Source organism: Mirounga leonina, unplaced genomic scaffold, assembly GCF_011800145.1.
Source record: "Mirounga leonina isolate KUSES-001 unplaced genomic scaffold, KU_Mleo_1.0 Mir_357, whole genome shotgun sequence".
Lineage (NCBI taxonomy): Eukaryota > Metazoa > Chordata > Mammalia > Carnivora > Phocidae > Mirounga > Mirounga leonina.
In genome coordinates this window covers 7,812,128-7,828,427 of record NW_023270702.1, presented here as the reverse complement: position 1 = coordinate 7,828,427, position 16,300 = coordinate 7,812,128, and the positions used below count along the sequence as shown (strand labels likewise).

The 16,300-nt window shown below is 35.6% G+C and overlaps 1 protein-coding gene across 1 annotated transcript in view; it reads left to right on the top strand.

Annotated features, from left to right (window-relative positions):
- COL25A1 (collagen type XXV alpha 1 chain) overlaps positions 1–16,300 on the top strand; it is a 456,841-nt gene that overhangs the window by 418,711 nt on the left and 21,830 nt on the right. Inside the window, exons 24-30 of the mRNA XM_035030134.1 lie at positions 5,321–5,344; positions 5,957–6,001; positions 9,653–9,697; positions 12,423–12,503; positions 13,365–13,427; positions 14,063–14,113; positions 16,203–16,229. Coding sequence (XP_034886025.1) covers positions 5,321–5,344; positions 5,957–6,001; positions 9,653–9,697; positions 12,423–12,503; positions 13,365–13,427; positions 14,063–14,113; positions 16,203–16,229 — 336 coding nt within the window. The remainder of the gene's footprint in view (positions 1–5,320; positions 5,345–5,956; positions 6,002–9,652; positions 9,698–12,422; positions 12,504–13,364; positions 13,428–14,062; positions 14,114–16,202; positions 16,230–16,300) is intronic.

Sequence of the window (16,300 nt, the reverse complement as noted above, 5' to 3'; positions counted from 1 at the left end):
TTCTTGGTTCAGTCACTCCCTCTGTGTTCTTCTGGGCTGTAGCTTCCAAATCTTTCACCTCTGGGTCTAAGCTGCGGGTACCTCCAGCTATCTAAGAATATTTCCACTAGGAATGCACCATTGCCTTATCAATTTCTACCAACACACACAATTATATTGGTCACTTTTCCCACCAATCAAATGATTCCCTTTTTTAACTAATCATTGTCTGTTAGTGATACTAAAATTCTTTGACTTTCTTGAAATAGAAACTTTAGAGTCATTTTCAACTATTGTTAGTCCTTCATTCTTTACATCTCACCACATGCTGCTATTTCCTTTCTCAAAGTGTCTCCTAAGGTTATCTCATTCTCTGCATTCCCAACTTGGTCCACATCCTATTTGTTTCAGGGCTAACACTGCAACAGGCCCTTGACCAACTCTCCTAGCCCTAGTGCCTCCCTGCCCTTTCTAACCCATTCTGCATATCACTCTAAGACTAATTTTCCTAAACTATCTCTTTTTCAATGGCTCTAATCTGCTCAGAAACCTCAATGACCCCCTTACCTACTCTATCAAGCCTGACCTTCATCTGACTTTCAAAGCTCTATAATCCTGCCTTTCCTGTATGGAATTTTCCATTTCTCTGAAACACAAATTTTCCCCAAGAGTGGGCATATTTACCATATCCATAAAAATCACCCTTTTTTTTGCCTGGTTTATCCCATTCTTCTTCCCTTTCTCTCATCCATCTAAATCCCATCCAACAATGTACTGGTGTCACCTAGATGATTCTTCCTTTTGATCCTTTCAAACATTAGCAGTCAGGTCCCCAGTAGCTTAACCTTTAATTGTTGTCAAATCACATAATTTATTTTAGTCCTGCCTCTTACCAGACTGTAAGTTTCTTGGTGACAGAAATATGTCTCATGCTTATTTTGTATCCTCCAATATACCTGGCACAGGTCTGGGCATGTAAATATTGAACAAATGGTTACTGATTGATGAGTGAGTACACTTAGTGTATATGTACAATCCATTTCTTTGCTTGAAAGCCACATTAATTTTAAATATTTGCCATTTTGTACTTGATTGAGTTATTTCCCCCATCTTTATGATTTCACTCCTAGTATCTAATGTGATAGATCTACATTTCTATGGGTCCTTTGCTACAACTACCATTTTTAACTAGTAAAGCATCTATTAAATAGTTTTTGCATCTGCCTTCAGCTCAGCCTATTTTTCTTTTCTTTTTTTTAAAAAAGATTTTATTTATTTGAGAGAGAGCAAGAATCATGGGGGTAGGGATTAGGGGAGCTAAGGGAGAGGGACAAGCAGATGCCATGCTGAGGCAGAGCCCAATGCAGGACTCCATCTCACCACCCTGAGATCATGAGCTGAGCCGAAATCAAGAGTCAGACGTTCAACCACCTGAGCCACCCAGCCGCCCCTCAGCCTATTTTTCTTTTCATTTCATTTTTTTTTCTTCTGGTAAAATACAAAGGGAAGCATACTTACTGCTTGGAGATATGTTGCTTGGTCAGCATGTTCAGTCAACAGCTTGAAATAGTGCTCAATGCAAGTGGATAAGACTTAAGCAGTAGCCTCTAGGCTATTGTCAAGTTCTAGAACCAGATTTCTAAATTGTTCCTTTTTTTCCCACAAATTGATAACTGCATGTAGAAGAAAAGAGAAGAAGAGAATAAAAAGTTTTGATATACCTACTGTGTTTTCAAAGCTTTTACTTACAAAATATAGGGACATATTTTTAAACTTAATTTATTAGCAATGTTGTAATTTCCCTTCAACTTCTTTCAGTGACACTAGAACTCATACTACTACTTTTAAAAGGTGTACATTCTCTTAGTTTCCAAGAAATGCTCTGATATTTTAGGCTATGGCCATTTTTGGAAAAATTGTGTCTTTTAAAGTAACCTTTGCTTAAACAGAGCCAGGCATGAAGCAAGCTAAAACCTAAAACCAAAAATCTGTTTTCATCTCCCCTTTGCTATTAACTAGCGGAGTCATTTTCGGGAAATCACTTAGTGTATCTATACTTCATTGATCTTATTTGTAAAGTAAAGATGTTTTGGAATAGATTTTTTCTAAGAGTCCATAAAATATGGATATGGAAAAATGCTTAGGGTCATTTTTTAGGAGTTCCTGAACACTCTTGGCTAATATGTGTAAACGCACTATACTTTTTAAAAAAATTAACACCTAGGTCTTGATATGAAATGGTGTATATGCTCAGTTTCTTCTTCCACCTCAAGTTCTATATGACAGTAAACCAATCAATATCCATCATAGTTCATGTTTCTCCATGTATCATCCAAACTAGTTCATGTTTCTCAACCTAAAGATTTATTGTTTTAATAGGGATGTTAGGGCAACTATGTGTTATGCTCGTAAATAGCTTATAGTTATTTTTTTAAAACTATTTGTTTTCCTGATATAGTACTCTACTGGAACAAGGACCCCCTAATAAAATTAATTAAGCCATTAGCCTGCGAAGAGGTAGTAGACATTTTTTCTTCTATTCTTAACCAGTGATGGATATTCACCATTTTACCGATTTCGTTTTGTTTTAAAGATTTTATTTATTTATTTCAGAGAGAGAGAGAGAGAGCACAAGTGGGGTGGGGCAAAAGAAGAGGGAGAGAGAGAATCTCAAGCAGACTCCCCACTGAGCGTGGAGCCCTGACTCAGGGCTCAATCTCATGACCTGAGCCAAAATCAAGAGTCAGTCGTTCAACCAGCTGAGCTACCCAGGTGCTCCACAGATTTCATTTTATTATCTCCTCCTCTAAAAATAAATCTGCCCCCCAAAATCTAGAATAATTAGGTAAATAGGTGTATATTACAATTATAAAAACATCACATTAGAAATATAAAATTTGACCATTGCCTCTATTGAAAATTGTTATTTACATAAACATCTGCCATAAGCCATTTATTTTGATTTTTAAGTTTCCAAAATTAGCAGTAAAACCTTTCTATTTCCTAACTCAAGTTTTTAAAAACGTTCAATACCATCTAACTTAAACCTATTGTCTAGTGTAAATATGGGTGATTTTCAGCTTGCATCATTTGAGAAACGAAAGAAAAATAACTTTTAATTCTAAAGAAATTCACATAAGCATCTCAGGGAATAAATAAATCACAAAACAGCCTGTAAGGCTTCAACCTGTTTATAATTGCTCCAGTTCATGTCTCCCATTTCACATCGTGCCTCATAGAGAACAAGGTGTCTTTCTCCATCACTACCAAAAATTCTGGTTTTCCCATCATTCCTGGAGTTCGAGAGATAACACTGTTGAGTTCACATAGGTTTAACTTAGACATCCAAAGTGAGTCAACATCTTTAGGATGTGTCTGTGTGTCTGCACATGGGTGCTTCAGGATGGTGGTAAAAACTATGTTGTTTAGAAGTTAAGCTTAGTTTGTCATTTGTTTTTTTTATTATTAGCTGGATGAAACCTACCCTATGTAACTGTTAGGTCTCACAAAATGTAGTTATTTAACAAGATGACATAAACTCCATCTGTTAGATAGTACAGTTACCATTAATAATATGCCTTTATTAGGCAACTCATTATAAAACATGTTGTTATCCTTACATTTTAAAAAAAGACAAACTAGTTTTGTGTCCAGGTGGAAAATGAATTCAAATATGATGCATTTGGAAAATGTCAGAGAGTCAAATTGTAAAGTCCCTTCCCTTTCTAAGGTTTTATGATTCTGCTTTGTAGTTAAAAATATAATATATAATTGGAAGGCAGTGATAAAGAAATTATTTCTACTCTATAATATTCTAATAGCCTTTTTTAAAATGACTCACCTACTTATAGGAGCAAAGAAGTAGCTTTCTCATAACCATAAATCTGACTCCTGCTCTAGGTGAATCCCTTAAGAATAAAGTAAGTGGGGCCTTATGTTACACAAATATGATAGTATAAAAATCTGGACCTTGATTTTTTTTTTTTAATTTTAAAATAAAAAAAAATTTTTTGCCCCCAATTTGTGACCACTTTTCCTTTTGTCTTAGAAGAACTGGTGGTGTTTTTTTTTTCCCTACTGTGTTTTCCATGAAGCTGTAATGACCACGACTGATTTTATCATAGAATACAAACTTTAACCATTTGTACACATGCATAAATATATTGTTTTCTAAGGAATGATGACACCATGTCACTAGAGACCCAAGTGTTTGAAGCAAGATTGGTAATATTAAGATTATTTTTTACAACAACGATAATAAACAACAGCAGCAACCTGAATCAAAAATTGGAATGGAGGAGTGGAAAACAAAAGGATGGTTTTAAACCAATATTCACAACTTTACGAATAACTGGGTAACGTTTTTCTGTGACCAGAGTCGCTGATGGAAAATGTGCTCCCTCTGTGACCACATCAGGGGGTTATGGGCCCTACAGAACTTTTAGCATGAGTGGTGCCTGGGTGGATCAGTTGGTTGAACGATCAACTCTTGATTTCAGCTCAGGTCATGATCTCAGGGTGGTGAGATCGAGACCCACCTGGGGCTCCATGCTGGGTGTGGAGCCTCCTTGAGATTCTCTCTCTCCTTCTCCCTCTCCCTATGCCCTTCCTCACCGACCCCCCCCCCTCCGTCCCTCTGGCCACACGTCTTCTCTCTCTCTCTCACACACACAACACAAAAAGAACTTTTAGCACAAGACTTAGTCTAGAAAACATTAATGCAGAAATGATTCATGGATTAAGGATGAAATGTTGTGGAAATTCATACTTAGTACTTTTCACTAAGAAATTGGATGAATTCCATGTCAACTCCTCTCTTTAGCCATGGCACCCAAAAAAGCTAATTATAATGCAACAAATAAGCTAAAGTCTAAAAAAGAAAAATAATATTGCTTATACATACAATTGGATATTTGTTTTCTCTAATTGAACTGCTCTAGAATGAAACTTTTGTGAATAGCAATTTCTCAGTGCACAGTCATGCCAACAAAGCTCTATGGTATACCATTTTACTACATAAATTTTTTTAATCAGGTGAATTAAAATTTTGACATTTTCTTTTTTCTTTACACATAGATTTTTTAAAGAAAAATCTAAAAATAGTTTAAAAAACAATCTTATCAGGTGATGAATGACATTCTGACCCCTGCTCCCCCCAAAATCTTTACAACTATACTATATTCATTTAAAGATAGGATATGTTTTCAGTATCTTGTCAGTCCCTTATAAGACATCACACTTTCCAGAACATATTCAAAAATTGATTTTTTCAGAAATGTATTATTGTACTTTAGCACACAAAATAGGTAATTCTGTCTTTGTCAATACATTTTCCCAACAGAGGATTACCACCCTAACTGTCACGGTAACTCCCGTTGCATGATTTCTGTGGTCTGTGACTTCGTATTTGGTGTTGATGCATGCCAGTCATAATGGTACTAATGTAGCACTTGTTTTTGTCTGATATTTAGTTTTATGCTTCCTTATATCCTTTTATAACATTTACCCCAATTAAACCATTTGTTTGCTTAGTGAAAAAGACCAAAAAAAAGTTATTGTTACTTTTCTTAAAACCTTTGGCCTTATAATAATATAGCTGTGTTCCTTAGTGTTTGAGAAATCAAATCCCTTGTGTGTGGGGGGAGGCCAGGTGTCTAGAAACACAGGTAATATTAGTAAGCTAACTCATCCCAAGGAGATGAATGTGGGACACAGCAGCAATTTTGCATTATCTTATAGAATAAACTCAAAAGCATCTTCAGTGTTATTTTACCTAAATGTATTGATATTTTTGCATATAAGTAAGTCATTTTTATAATTCCATAGCTGGTTAAATTTGTCCTCATTGCAAATTAATATTGGGGGATGTTTGATTATGACAGAAATAAGGGAAGTATATAGTGTACTTACTATTTAAAGCATAAATTGCAATACATATACTTGCTACTTTTTATAACTTTGTCTTTTCTTGATTTAGGGTCCCCCTGGACCACCTGGACCTCAAGGACTACAAGGGCCAAAGGTTATTCTTTATTTTACTTGTTTCCATTTACCATATATGGTATAGAGAATCCCACCTTAAATATATGTATCTTTGAAAAATCATTCTTACAAAATGCTGAAGGAGCTGAGATCACAATATTGCTTAAGGCAGCTAAGAATAGACATTGAGGTCTGGGCTGAAGGAAGCAGGATTGAAGAAAAAAAAGGAAAATTAGAAAAGAAGGGAGAGAAATAAGAGTAACATTAAATTTAGAGGGAGGACACTGAGAAAAACAGAATATTAAACAAGGGAAAAACAAATCTTACAGAAATTATAAAGGTAAAAGAACCACTAATGTAGTGTATGAAAAAAGGAAAATATTTCTATAGAGGAGGATTGAAGGAAAATTTACTCTAACACTGAAAAAGATTTTTCCCTTCAATTCATTTGTAATAAAAAGAACAAGAGAAGCTTTAACATGATGTATTCACAGATGATGATTGGAGGAATCATTTTTGAGTCATTTTTTATAACATATCCTATTATATTTATTCAGACATTCTGCCATTTAAATCTTATCTAATGAAACATAGCACCTATGAATAGCAGAAAACTAGAATTACTTGATTATATTTCAAATTTATTAGTGGTGTTAGCTTTATCCCTCCAAACTTAAACTTAGTTGTTTAACCACATTTGAGCAATTAACACATGGCCAGTGTCTCTAGTTTTTCAGAACTGAGCTATGTTTGTTGAAATATGACTAATCATTGGAGTTCTGTTGGAGATTCAAGTAGTTTTGAAATTCATCTTTTGTTGGTGCCTTTTAAGGCAGTTTATTTGCTAAGTCTGTCATACACACACATACACACACACAGCTTTTGTACCCTTCTCTTTCAAGATACTTAAAAACAGAAAGCTAGCACATAGAAAGTTCTTTTTCTATTATAAAAAGGAGTATAAAGTAAAATATTGCTGAGGTCCTTACTCATGTAAGATATATTTAGAACATGGAGCCTAATTTCAAACAGATCTCATGTAAAACATAAATGTAAGGTTTGGGGTTTTTTAACTTTCTATTTCTCTATCACATTCTGGTCCCTAAGAAATGTAACACAAAAATGCTCCAGTTATTTGTTCCTGGTAAGCATGTCAGCCTGGATCCCTACTCTCTAATATCTTGGTGAGCTGGATTAGACAACCAAGAAGGAAATCTGCAGATTCCTTTTTCATCTGTGTAGAGTCAACTAGGATCTAAGTTCCTTGTTCTTCTCCTCACTTGAGTAAGTCTCCAGAACCAAAATTGGCCTCAGTGCTAAACACACCTCAAGAGCTACTAGGACTTTACCCTTCTTTAAAGCCCAAAGGATCTACAGAATTCCAAAGGGTACCCCTCCCTTGTCCTAAAGAGACAAAAAGATTACCCTTTTGATAGGCAAGTAAAGGCACTTCTTTGATGAAGAATACATGCTATGGATGTGCATATGGGAAGGCTACTCTCAGTCCTGGGAATCAAGGATGACTTTTGGGCTGAAACTGAGATAGGAGGACGCTGGCCAAATGAATGTCATGACAAGTGGGTTGTGGGAGGGGATCAGTCAGACTCCCTTACCTCGCACCCCTGCCAGCCTTCCTACTATGCGACCACTCTGCCCCACCCCACACAAGGCACAATGATCTCATAATTGAGCTCTTGGACTGACTGATACAGTCTTTCAAGCTTTCCATGATCTCTCCTTGGGAAGGTTGGGATAATTGAGGGGCGATGTGCCTATGGCTAAGAATCAGCAAATGCAGCCCGAGTCAAATATAGAACCCATTTGCACCAGGGACTTACAACCTCAGACTGAATGGGAACTATTCCATCAGTGTTTCTCTTTCCTTTATCAAACCAGGATCAGTTGACTTCTTACACATCAAGTAACTCTCTAAACTACATTTGATGAGTGAAAGATAAATTCATAAGTCATGAGTTACGTTTTCTTTTAAACACTCACGGGTCACATTTTGAAGGTAAAAGCTTAGCAAAACAATCATTATTGGACCCAGAGTGCTGACAAGTATTCAGACTGAGTGAAATGAGGTCTTAGCCAGGTGCATCCAACCTCAGCAGACTTGCTTGTGGCAAAATAAACTTTGCTGCTACCACAAAGAACCGGAAATCAGGAGTAAGGAAAGACTTTTCCTTTTTTTCCTTTTTTTCGTTTGTGGTTTTTTTGTTGTTGTTTGGTTTTTTTTTTTTTTTTGCATTTGTTTGTCAGGCTTTCTTTAAACATTGGAAAGCTCAAATTTCCTGCTGTGGCTGATAGCTCTTACAGTTTTTACTGGGGAAATGATCTAACAATTTCAATATAATGAGATCTACAAAAGTGATGCATTGATCTAAAATAATATTTTACCTTTCAAAGAATTTGTTTGTTCAGCACCTTTCCAAATGAAAAGTGACTGGGCATTTGTTGTTTGAATAAATATCTAGCACATTGTTTACATTTGTTTTTAATGGGACATCTTCAGTTAAGAAAAAATAAATAGATAGACTTTGGGTTTGTCGAGATTTCTAATAAATCATATGAATAGTAAACTTTAATTCATACCTAGCATAGTATAGGTAATTGAATCGATCCAAAAGTAATTTTATGTGGATTAAGATATTATCTGATTGATTCTATCAGAGAAAGACATGTATCATATGACCTCACTAATATGAGGAGTTCTTAATCTCAGGAAACAAACTGAGGGTTGCTGGAGTGGGGGGTGGGGTGGGAGGGATGGGGTGGCTGGGTGATAGACATTGGGGAGGGTATTGCTATGGTGAGCGCTGTGAATTGTGCAAGACTGTTGAATCATAGATCTGTACCTCTGAAACAAATAATGCAATATATGTTAAGGAAAAAAAAAAAAAGAAGATAGCAGGAGGGGAAGAATGAAGGGGGGGAAATTGGAGGGGGAGACGAACCATGAGAGACGATGGACTCTGAAAAACAAACTGAGGGTTCTAGAGGGGAGGGGGGTGGGGGAATGGGTCAGCCTGGTGATGGATATTAAAGAGGGCACGTTCTGCATGGAGCACTGGGTGTTATGCACAAACAATGAATCATGGAACACTACATCAAAAACTAATGATGTAATGTATGGTGATTAACATAACAATAAAAGTTTTTTTTAAAAGATATTATGATTGATTCTATCTGGAAATACACATTCACAATCATGAACCTCTATCCATTGTTCAAATGGTATCAGTTAAAATATTGTAAACTTATGGGGCTTTGCATTCTGTTCTTAGGTCAACTGTCATGTTTTTGCTTTTTTCTCAAGTTGGAAAATGAAGAGAAATCATACAGATTTTTTAAGGAGAAAAAAATTAACTAAGGCATATAGGTTGTTTTTATAGAATATGGTCAGCTACCAAATAATCTCTATCAGTTTTTCTTTCACCATTTTTTCCTTTAGCCTACATCTCACTTGGGGCAAAAAATAAAAACATTGGATCTTAGCTACTTATAAGTATTGTTATATATAATCTTCAAGAAAATGTTATTTCACTTAGTTTTGATATGTGTATGATGTAACGAACTGTTCCTGGGTTATGATGCATTTGCTGAAAGTCAAATTGTACTGTCACCAGCTAACATGACTTTTATTTACCAATGATAAATGGAGGCAAGCCATCACTTTTTATATTAACAGGGAGAACCAGGATCTCCAGGAATCCCAGGAGTTGATGGAGAGCAGGTAATTTTCAAAGATATATACTATCATTTAAAGCATCATAATTGATCACCACTTTTATTATAGATTTGGAGCCAAAAAGACATGAGTGTTGATATATGATATCCTCTCTCTTTTTTCACCATCTGTTGTAGAGATTACATTAACTCTAAAAAGCAATTGGTTTTAAATTAGACATTAGTTTTCTTTGCAGAAACATATAAGCGATAATGACATTTTAGTTTTGTCTTAATACTCCTTATCAATCTACCAGTGACACTTCAGTAAATTTTTATTAGACTTATAAGATCATTACCAATTTAGTAAGAATAGGCTAATTTTTGCCAGTGAATACAAATCATTCAAGATTAAAATCACTCAATCAAAGTTTCCACAAAATTAGATATTGCTTACATACGTTATTTTGACAATATTTTTTCCCAAATAAAGATTACACCTAAATTTCAAGATCATTGGAAAAAAACAGAAACAAGTTGGGTATTTGTACCTTCACAGAATATGGCAGTATCTCCAAAGGTTTCCCTTAAAACAGAGGTTGGCCAACTTTTTCTATAAAGGACCAGATAGTAAATGTTTTAGGCTTTGCAGGTCACATAGGGTTTTTGTCACGTTTGTTTTTTATCTGAACACCCCTTAAAATTTTTTTCAAAGATTCAGGCTGTGCAAAATTAATCCCTGGGCTGGATTTGGCCTAGAAGTTGTGGTTTACCTCTGCCCAAAAAGAATCTGACTAGGAGAATGTGGACACTATGGGGAATTCAGAGTCAAATCACAATGGTTAGCTTCAAGATATTTGATGTTTTATGGGCTTCCATTATTTACCCAAGAAATGGCTAAAATCAAGAAGATCAGGGGCGCCTGGGTGGCTCAGTCGTTAAGCGTCTGCCTTCAGCTCGGGTCATGATCCCAGGGTCCTGGATCGAGCCCCGCATCGGGCTCCCTGCTCAGTGGGAAGCCTGCTTCTCCCTCTCCCACTCCCCCTGCTTGTGTTCCTTCTCTCACTGTGTCTCTCTCTGTTAAATAAATAAATAAAGTCTTAAAAAAAAAGATCATAAGAAATCAAAAAGATTCTTCATATAGTTGGCAAAATATGCTCCCCAGGAGACAGTATTAGATAAGAAATTAAGACTGATGATGTACTGTATGGTGATTAACATAACATAATAAAATTAAAAAAAAGAAATTAAGTTTAAGAGTTATTTTAGTATCAGAGTTGAATGTTGAAATCCTATAATGTCACATTAAATAAATGTGATAATTTAAAAATTAAGAGACTTTAGATGATTTGCTATTATTAATCAGAAATCACATTAGAATTTAAAAATCTGGTTGTATTAGGGCACCTGGGTGGCACAGTTGGTTAAATGTCCAACTCTTGGTTTCAGCTCAGGTCATAATCTAAGGGTCCTAAGATAGAGCCCTGCATTGGGCTCTACACTCAGCTTGGGAGTCTGCTTGGGATTCTCTCTCCCTCCCCCAGTACCTCTCCCACTCATGCTCTCTCTCTCTTTCTCTCTCTCTCTCTCAAAGAGAATACAAAGAAAAGCTAGTTGTATTCCTTTCCCAATGTTAGTCATTAAAAATAATTAATCTGACATGCAGAGTAACATACTACATGGTCCCTACATATACAATAGCTGGATTTTTTTTTCTATAAGCTTCACAAGGTCTTCTTCTGCTATTAAGTCTAATAGCAGAGGTTGGCTACCCTGCTGCTCTCCATCACTAGCTTCCTAAAACCAACCAGGAGCTGATTAACCAGTAGGATCCATCTGCCCATTCAGATACCTACCCACCCACCCACCTAGCGAGTGATTCTGAACTAAGTGCTATAGGTAAAAGTAAAGAAAAGACGTGTTCCTGTCCTTAAGTAGTTTGTAGTATGGAAAAGATGAACAGGTTTGTGCAGCCAGGGGCCCCTGACTATCAAAACTATGATCATCCCTGCTCAAGAATGGGCCATCTGGTCATAGGATAGTGAAGACCCTTGGATGAAAATGCTTAACAATATAAATTAACTTCAGTATTCTTATTATTACAAAATTCAGATTTGCTAGCACTCAAAAAATACATCTGTTTTCTCACTGTAAACGAATTAAAATAACCTCATGGATCACCTCACAGGGATGTCGTGAGAATAAAATAACACTGTGGAAAAGTTGAAGTGTTTCTAAACTTAATTGAGCACTGGTGCCTAATGACTAGGCACCTAATGATTGGTGCCGACATTATTTACCTTTCTCTATATTGAACCATTGAAACTGATGGTGACTGGAACTTCTGCCTGCTTTTAAGAGGGGTAGGGAAGTATGGATAGAGATGGGAGAAATTTATTGGAACCTTTGTTACTATAACGTTAGTCCTGGTTCAAAATGTATATTGTCCTGCTGAGAATTTAATCCCTTAAATTGTTTTCAGGACCAGTGGTATCGAATTAGCTTCCAGGTAAAAATATAGAATCAGGAGAAACTATGTTAACACCTAAATTCATGATTTTCATACTTAAATGACCTACGTAGTAGAACTTAACCCCTCTCATTACATGAGGAAATAGTATTGATTCAATGTGGAAGGTTGCTATAAGAAATAACTCTACCTAATAGTAAAAATCAGAATCATCTCAGCATGGGACCACCCACTGACAAAATTGATCTGGAATTCTGTTTTCCCTAGAATGTTATTATCAAGGGTCAGTATGATTCTTACATGCAAACCATATCATTTGTAGGGACTTAAAGGCTCAAAGGGAGACGTGGGGGACCCAGGTATGCCAGGTGAAAAAGGAGGAATTGGACTTCCTGGATTACCGGTATGTTTATACTTTTTAGGTTGTGTTCATATTAAGATAAATTAAATAATCAAAAAAGAGTTATATGATTAGCTGCAGTCTCATCTAGTGGTTAATATTACATAAAAATGTAATATTTTTATTTTTAAATATTTGAGGTATTGTTGGTAAATGACTCCAACTGGGCCACTAAAACAAGTTTTAAAGCATCTAACCAAATGAGTTATAAAATAAACCTTCATGTTTTCCTGAATTATTTTCATCAGAAGATAGTAAAATGAATATAGTTGATCACTTTAATTTGGTATGCATAGAATGGTGGTAGCTGGTCATTTTTAAATAAACTATAATAAAAAAATTAACAAACTAAAAAATATAAAACAATTTAAAAACAAGTTACTCTTGAAAAGTGTTCTCTTTGTGTGAATGGAATGGTGTTTTTATGGTTTTACCCCATAATTTCTACTGAGAATTTGGAAGGAAAAATAGAAAAAAATGTAGAAAACTGCACTGCCCTAGATCTATTTTAAAGCAAGGAAGTGTATAAATAAATGTCAATGAAAACTAAGTTAAAAGACTGAACTTTGCTATTTAAAGTGAGCACCATCATAAGAAATAGAACATTTATAATCTGATATATTTAACAATGTATAAGTTTAACCAATCAAGCCTACCCTAGTTTTAATTTACTTTATATTTTATTTCACATATCACCCACAATCCTAGAGATTTGGAGAAGCTTGCTGTTTGAGATTAAAATGCAAGGGGATAAATCCTTCTTTTATATATCATGTGTATTATGTTATAAAAATTTCAAAAGAATGATGGGTCTTACACTTTGGGAACAACTTTACCATCTCAACTCTTACTGGTTATTTGTAGGGTGCCAATGGAATGAAAGGAGAAAAAGGAGACTCCGGATTGCCAGGTCCTCAGGGTCCTTCTGTAAGTCCATGGCAGCTGAACTCCCATGGTTCCTAAAGAACTCTGAAACAGACCTTTTATTTACCCAGTTCGACCTGTGCCAGATGGCTTATCAACAGTAGAAAGACCGTGAACCTCTTAGTTTGTCAAACTGTAGAGAATATGTCTGTCGGCCTTGTACAATGAGAGACAAATTGTCTCAGAGGTCTGAGTTAAAAGCAGTTTTTTAGGGGACTCTTTAATCATAAGGAGAAAATCAATGGTTTTCCCATAATGCTTTTGGGTAGAGCTTTGTGAATACAGAACATACTTTTTTTTTTCTCCAGAGCCCTGTTGCTACTCGGAGAAATAATTTGAGAGTTTAATAGTGGTTGTGGCATTATAGCATTTCTTGGTAATCAGTTGCTCTCTTCTCTTTTAATGTACTTTAAATTTATTCTGGTTTTTGTAAAACAACTGTATTTTTTTAAGTGTTTTTTTTTTTTTTAATTCTCATGAAGGAATTTCTAAAGGTAAAGAATCAAATGCATCACTTCTTCTAGTATTCTTCCACTGCAGCTATTAATGGCCTTAGCAGAACGCCAGCATAAGATTCAAGCCAAACTGCCTTATCTAAATCAAGTAACCAAATCCTTGTTTATGTTTTGGACATACAGATCATAGGCCCACCAGGCCCACCAGGCCCCCATGGCCCACCAGGCCCCATGGTAAGCCTTTCTTCTCTACAAAATGTAATCATTTATTTACAAGCATGCTACTAGAAAACAACAAGAACACCATCCCTCAAAACAGCCAGTTTGTATTTTGTGCTACTCTCTGGAATGGACAGAAAATACAAGGTGCTTTGAGATATACTGACTTTATTATAGTGCTGTCTTTCAGTCCCCCAAACGCATCTCTTGAAAAGAGATAGAGTAGTTTTGTGATAGGAGACTTGAAGGTAGATTTAACAAGCTTTACTCCAACCTACAGTATGAACATCAAAAAATCATCTTAACCAACCACCGTTTAGGCCATTAGTAGCATAACAAAATTAATAATTGTAGCCATTAATGAATGTGTCTAACCAACTTTGGTTGAAATCCTTTAATGAGATGTTTGATAGGAACACTTATAAAATAATATGGTAAAAATTGAAGCTCACTTCCACAGATGACATGTCTTGTTGCTTCTTTTTCTTCTCATCCTTATGGTACTCTGGTGGATCCAGTGTTTACTACGAGTATAGCTCAGTGACCAATAGAGTCAATGGCCATGCTCTCATAGAACCCATGTCAGGTGCCGAAGGCAGCCATTAAACTGGTGTCATTCTTAAAATGTCCACCCAATGGCACCAGTGTTAAAGCTAGAACGTAGAAGGCCGAGTGCTTCAAATGCCTTTGACTGGGGCAGGACTCAGACAAGGTAGGCAGCCTCTAAGGTCACATTCATCTCTAAGGTGTCTCAATAAACCCCATGTCTTCAATCATACCGATTAAATAAACCATGGGTCACTCTTTCCTCCTGTTGTGCTCTACGAAAGAGTGTCACTGAAATGATCTAAGCCACAAAGCATAGCCGTAGACCCAATCATCTATTTCTTACTAACTGCCATTTCTATTTCATACCACAAAAAAGTTATAATTAAACTTATTTTCTTGAAACTAAACAATTCATTAAGAATTAAATAAATGGCATACTTTGGGCTTTTTTTAATACTCCCTCCACTTTAAGTTAGAAAATTAAATTTTAAAATGCTATATCCTGTTCATATAAAATCAATCACTTTAAAGGGATGTTACACCATTACTGAAATAAGACTACTTGATAAAGTAACAGCCATTTCCTGAAAATGCTTATCTGCCACTTACCTAAAGGGAAAATATTATTCCAATACAGACATATGTAACAACTATCTGTATATTGTTTGGTAAAAAACTTTTTCGTACTGTTGTATGATTTCGCTGTTGGGTATTTAAATACTCCTCTCTCCAAAGAGTTCATTTAAATCACTTGAAAAGTTTAAAACAACCCATAATAATCTTAAGCTAATCTAGGTTGGAAATTAGTCTCTATCTATAGTTAGATTTTCCACAAAATACAGGGGAAAAACCCTGATTCATGTATGCATTATAACTTCTTTCCACTGGTAAACAACTATTACAAGAGCCTTGAAGAATTCATCTTTGTAAGAACAAATGCATTCTAACTAATAATGCATAGTGCTCCTGTATTAAAATACTTTCCTTAGTCTTAAATTAAATTAATTAAATTAATTAAATTGCAACAGGGCTCCAAACTTGACTGTCATCTCCTCATTTCCTTCTTCCTTTAGATTCCTCTTGGGTTGGAGGACTCAATAATGTAAAAGGTCTCCTCTTCACCCATACTTAAAGTTTGGAACTTTTCTTTGGCAAATTTCTGTATTTTAAGACCTACCTCTATTCCATATAAACTCATAACATGTTTCACATTTTCCACCTAGATTTTATAAAAATGTGGATTTGAGAAATAGGGGTAGTATAGTCACAGTATTTTAAAAAAATTTTTTTCTTCCACATAACCCTGGCAGATTTCTCCCTCCCTCTCACAGGTATTGAGCAGAAAGAATTGCTGTTAGTGAATTTCCAATTACAGAACAATCCAAGAGCTAGAAGGAACTTTCACTAGGTGATAGCATCCACTGGCTTGCTCCTAGCTATAGCTCAAACAGGAGGATTCTTGTTATACATCTCTTTGGTTATGCTATACAATAATCACTTCTGCTAGGAAATAGTGAATCAATTCTTAATTAAAATCTGTGTTTTTCATTTTCAGGGACCCCATGGACTTCCTGGACCAAAGGTAATCCAAAAAAAATCCCTTGATTATTTGATTTCTGTTTCTTTGTTAATCATGGAGAAGCATGACGGAAG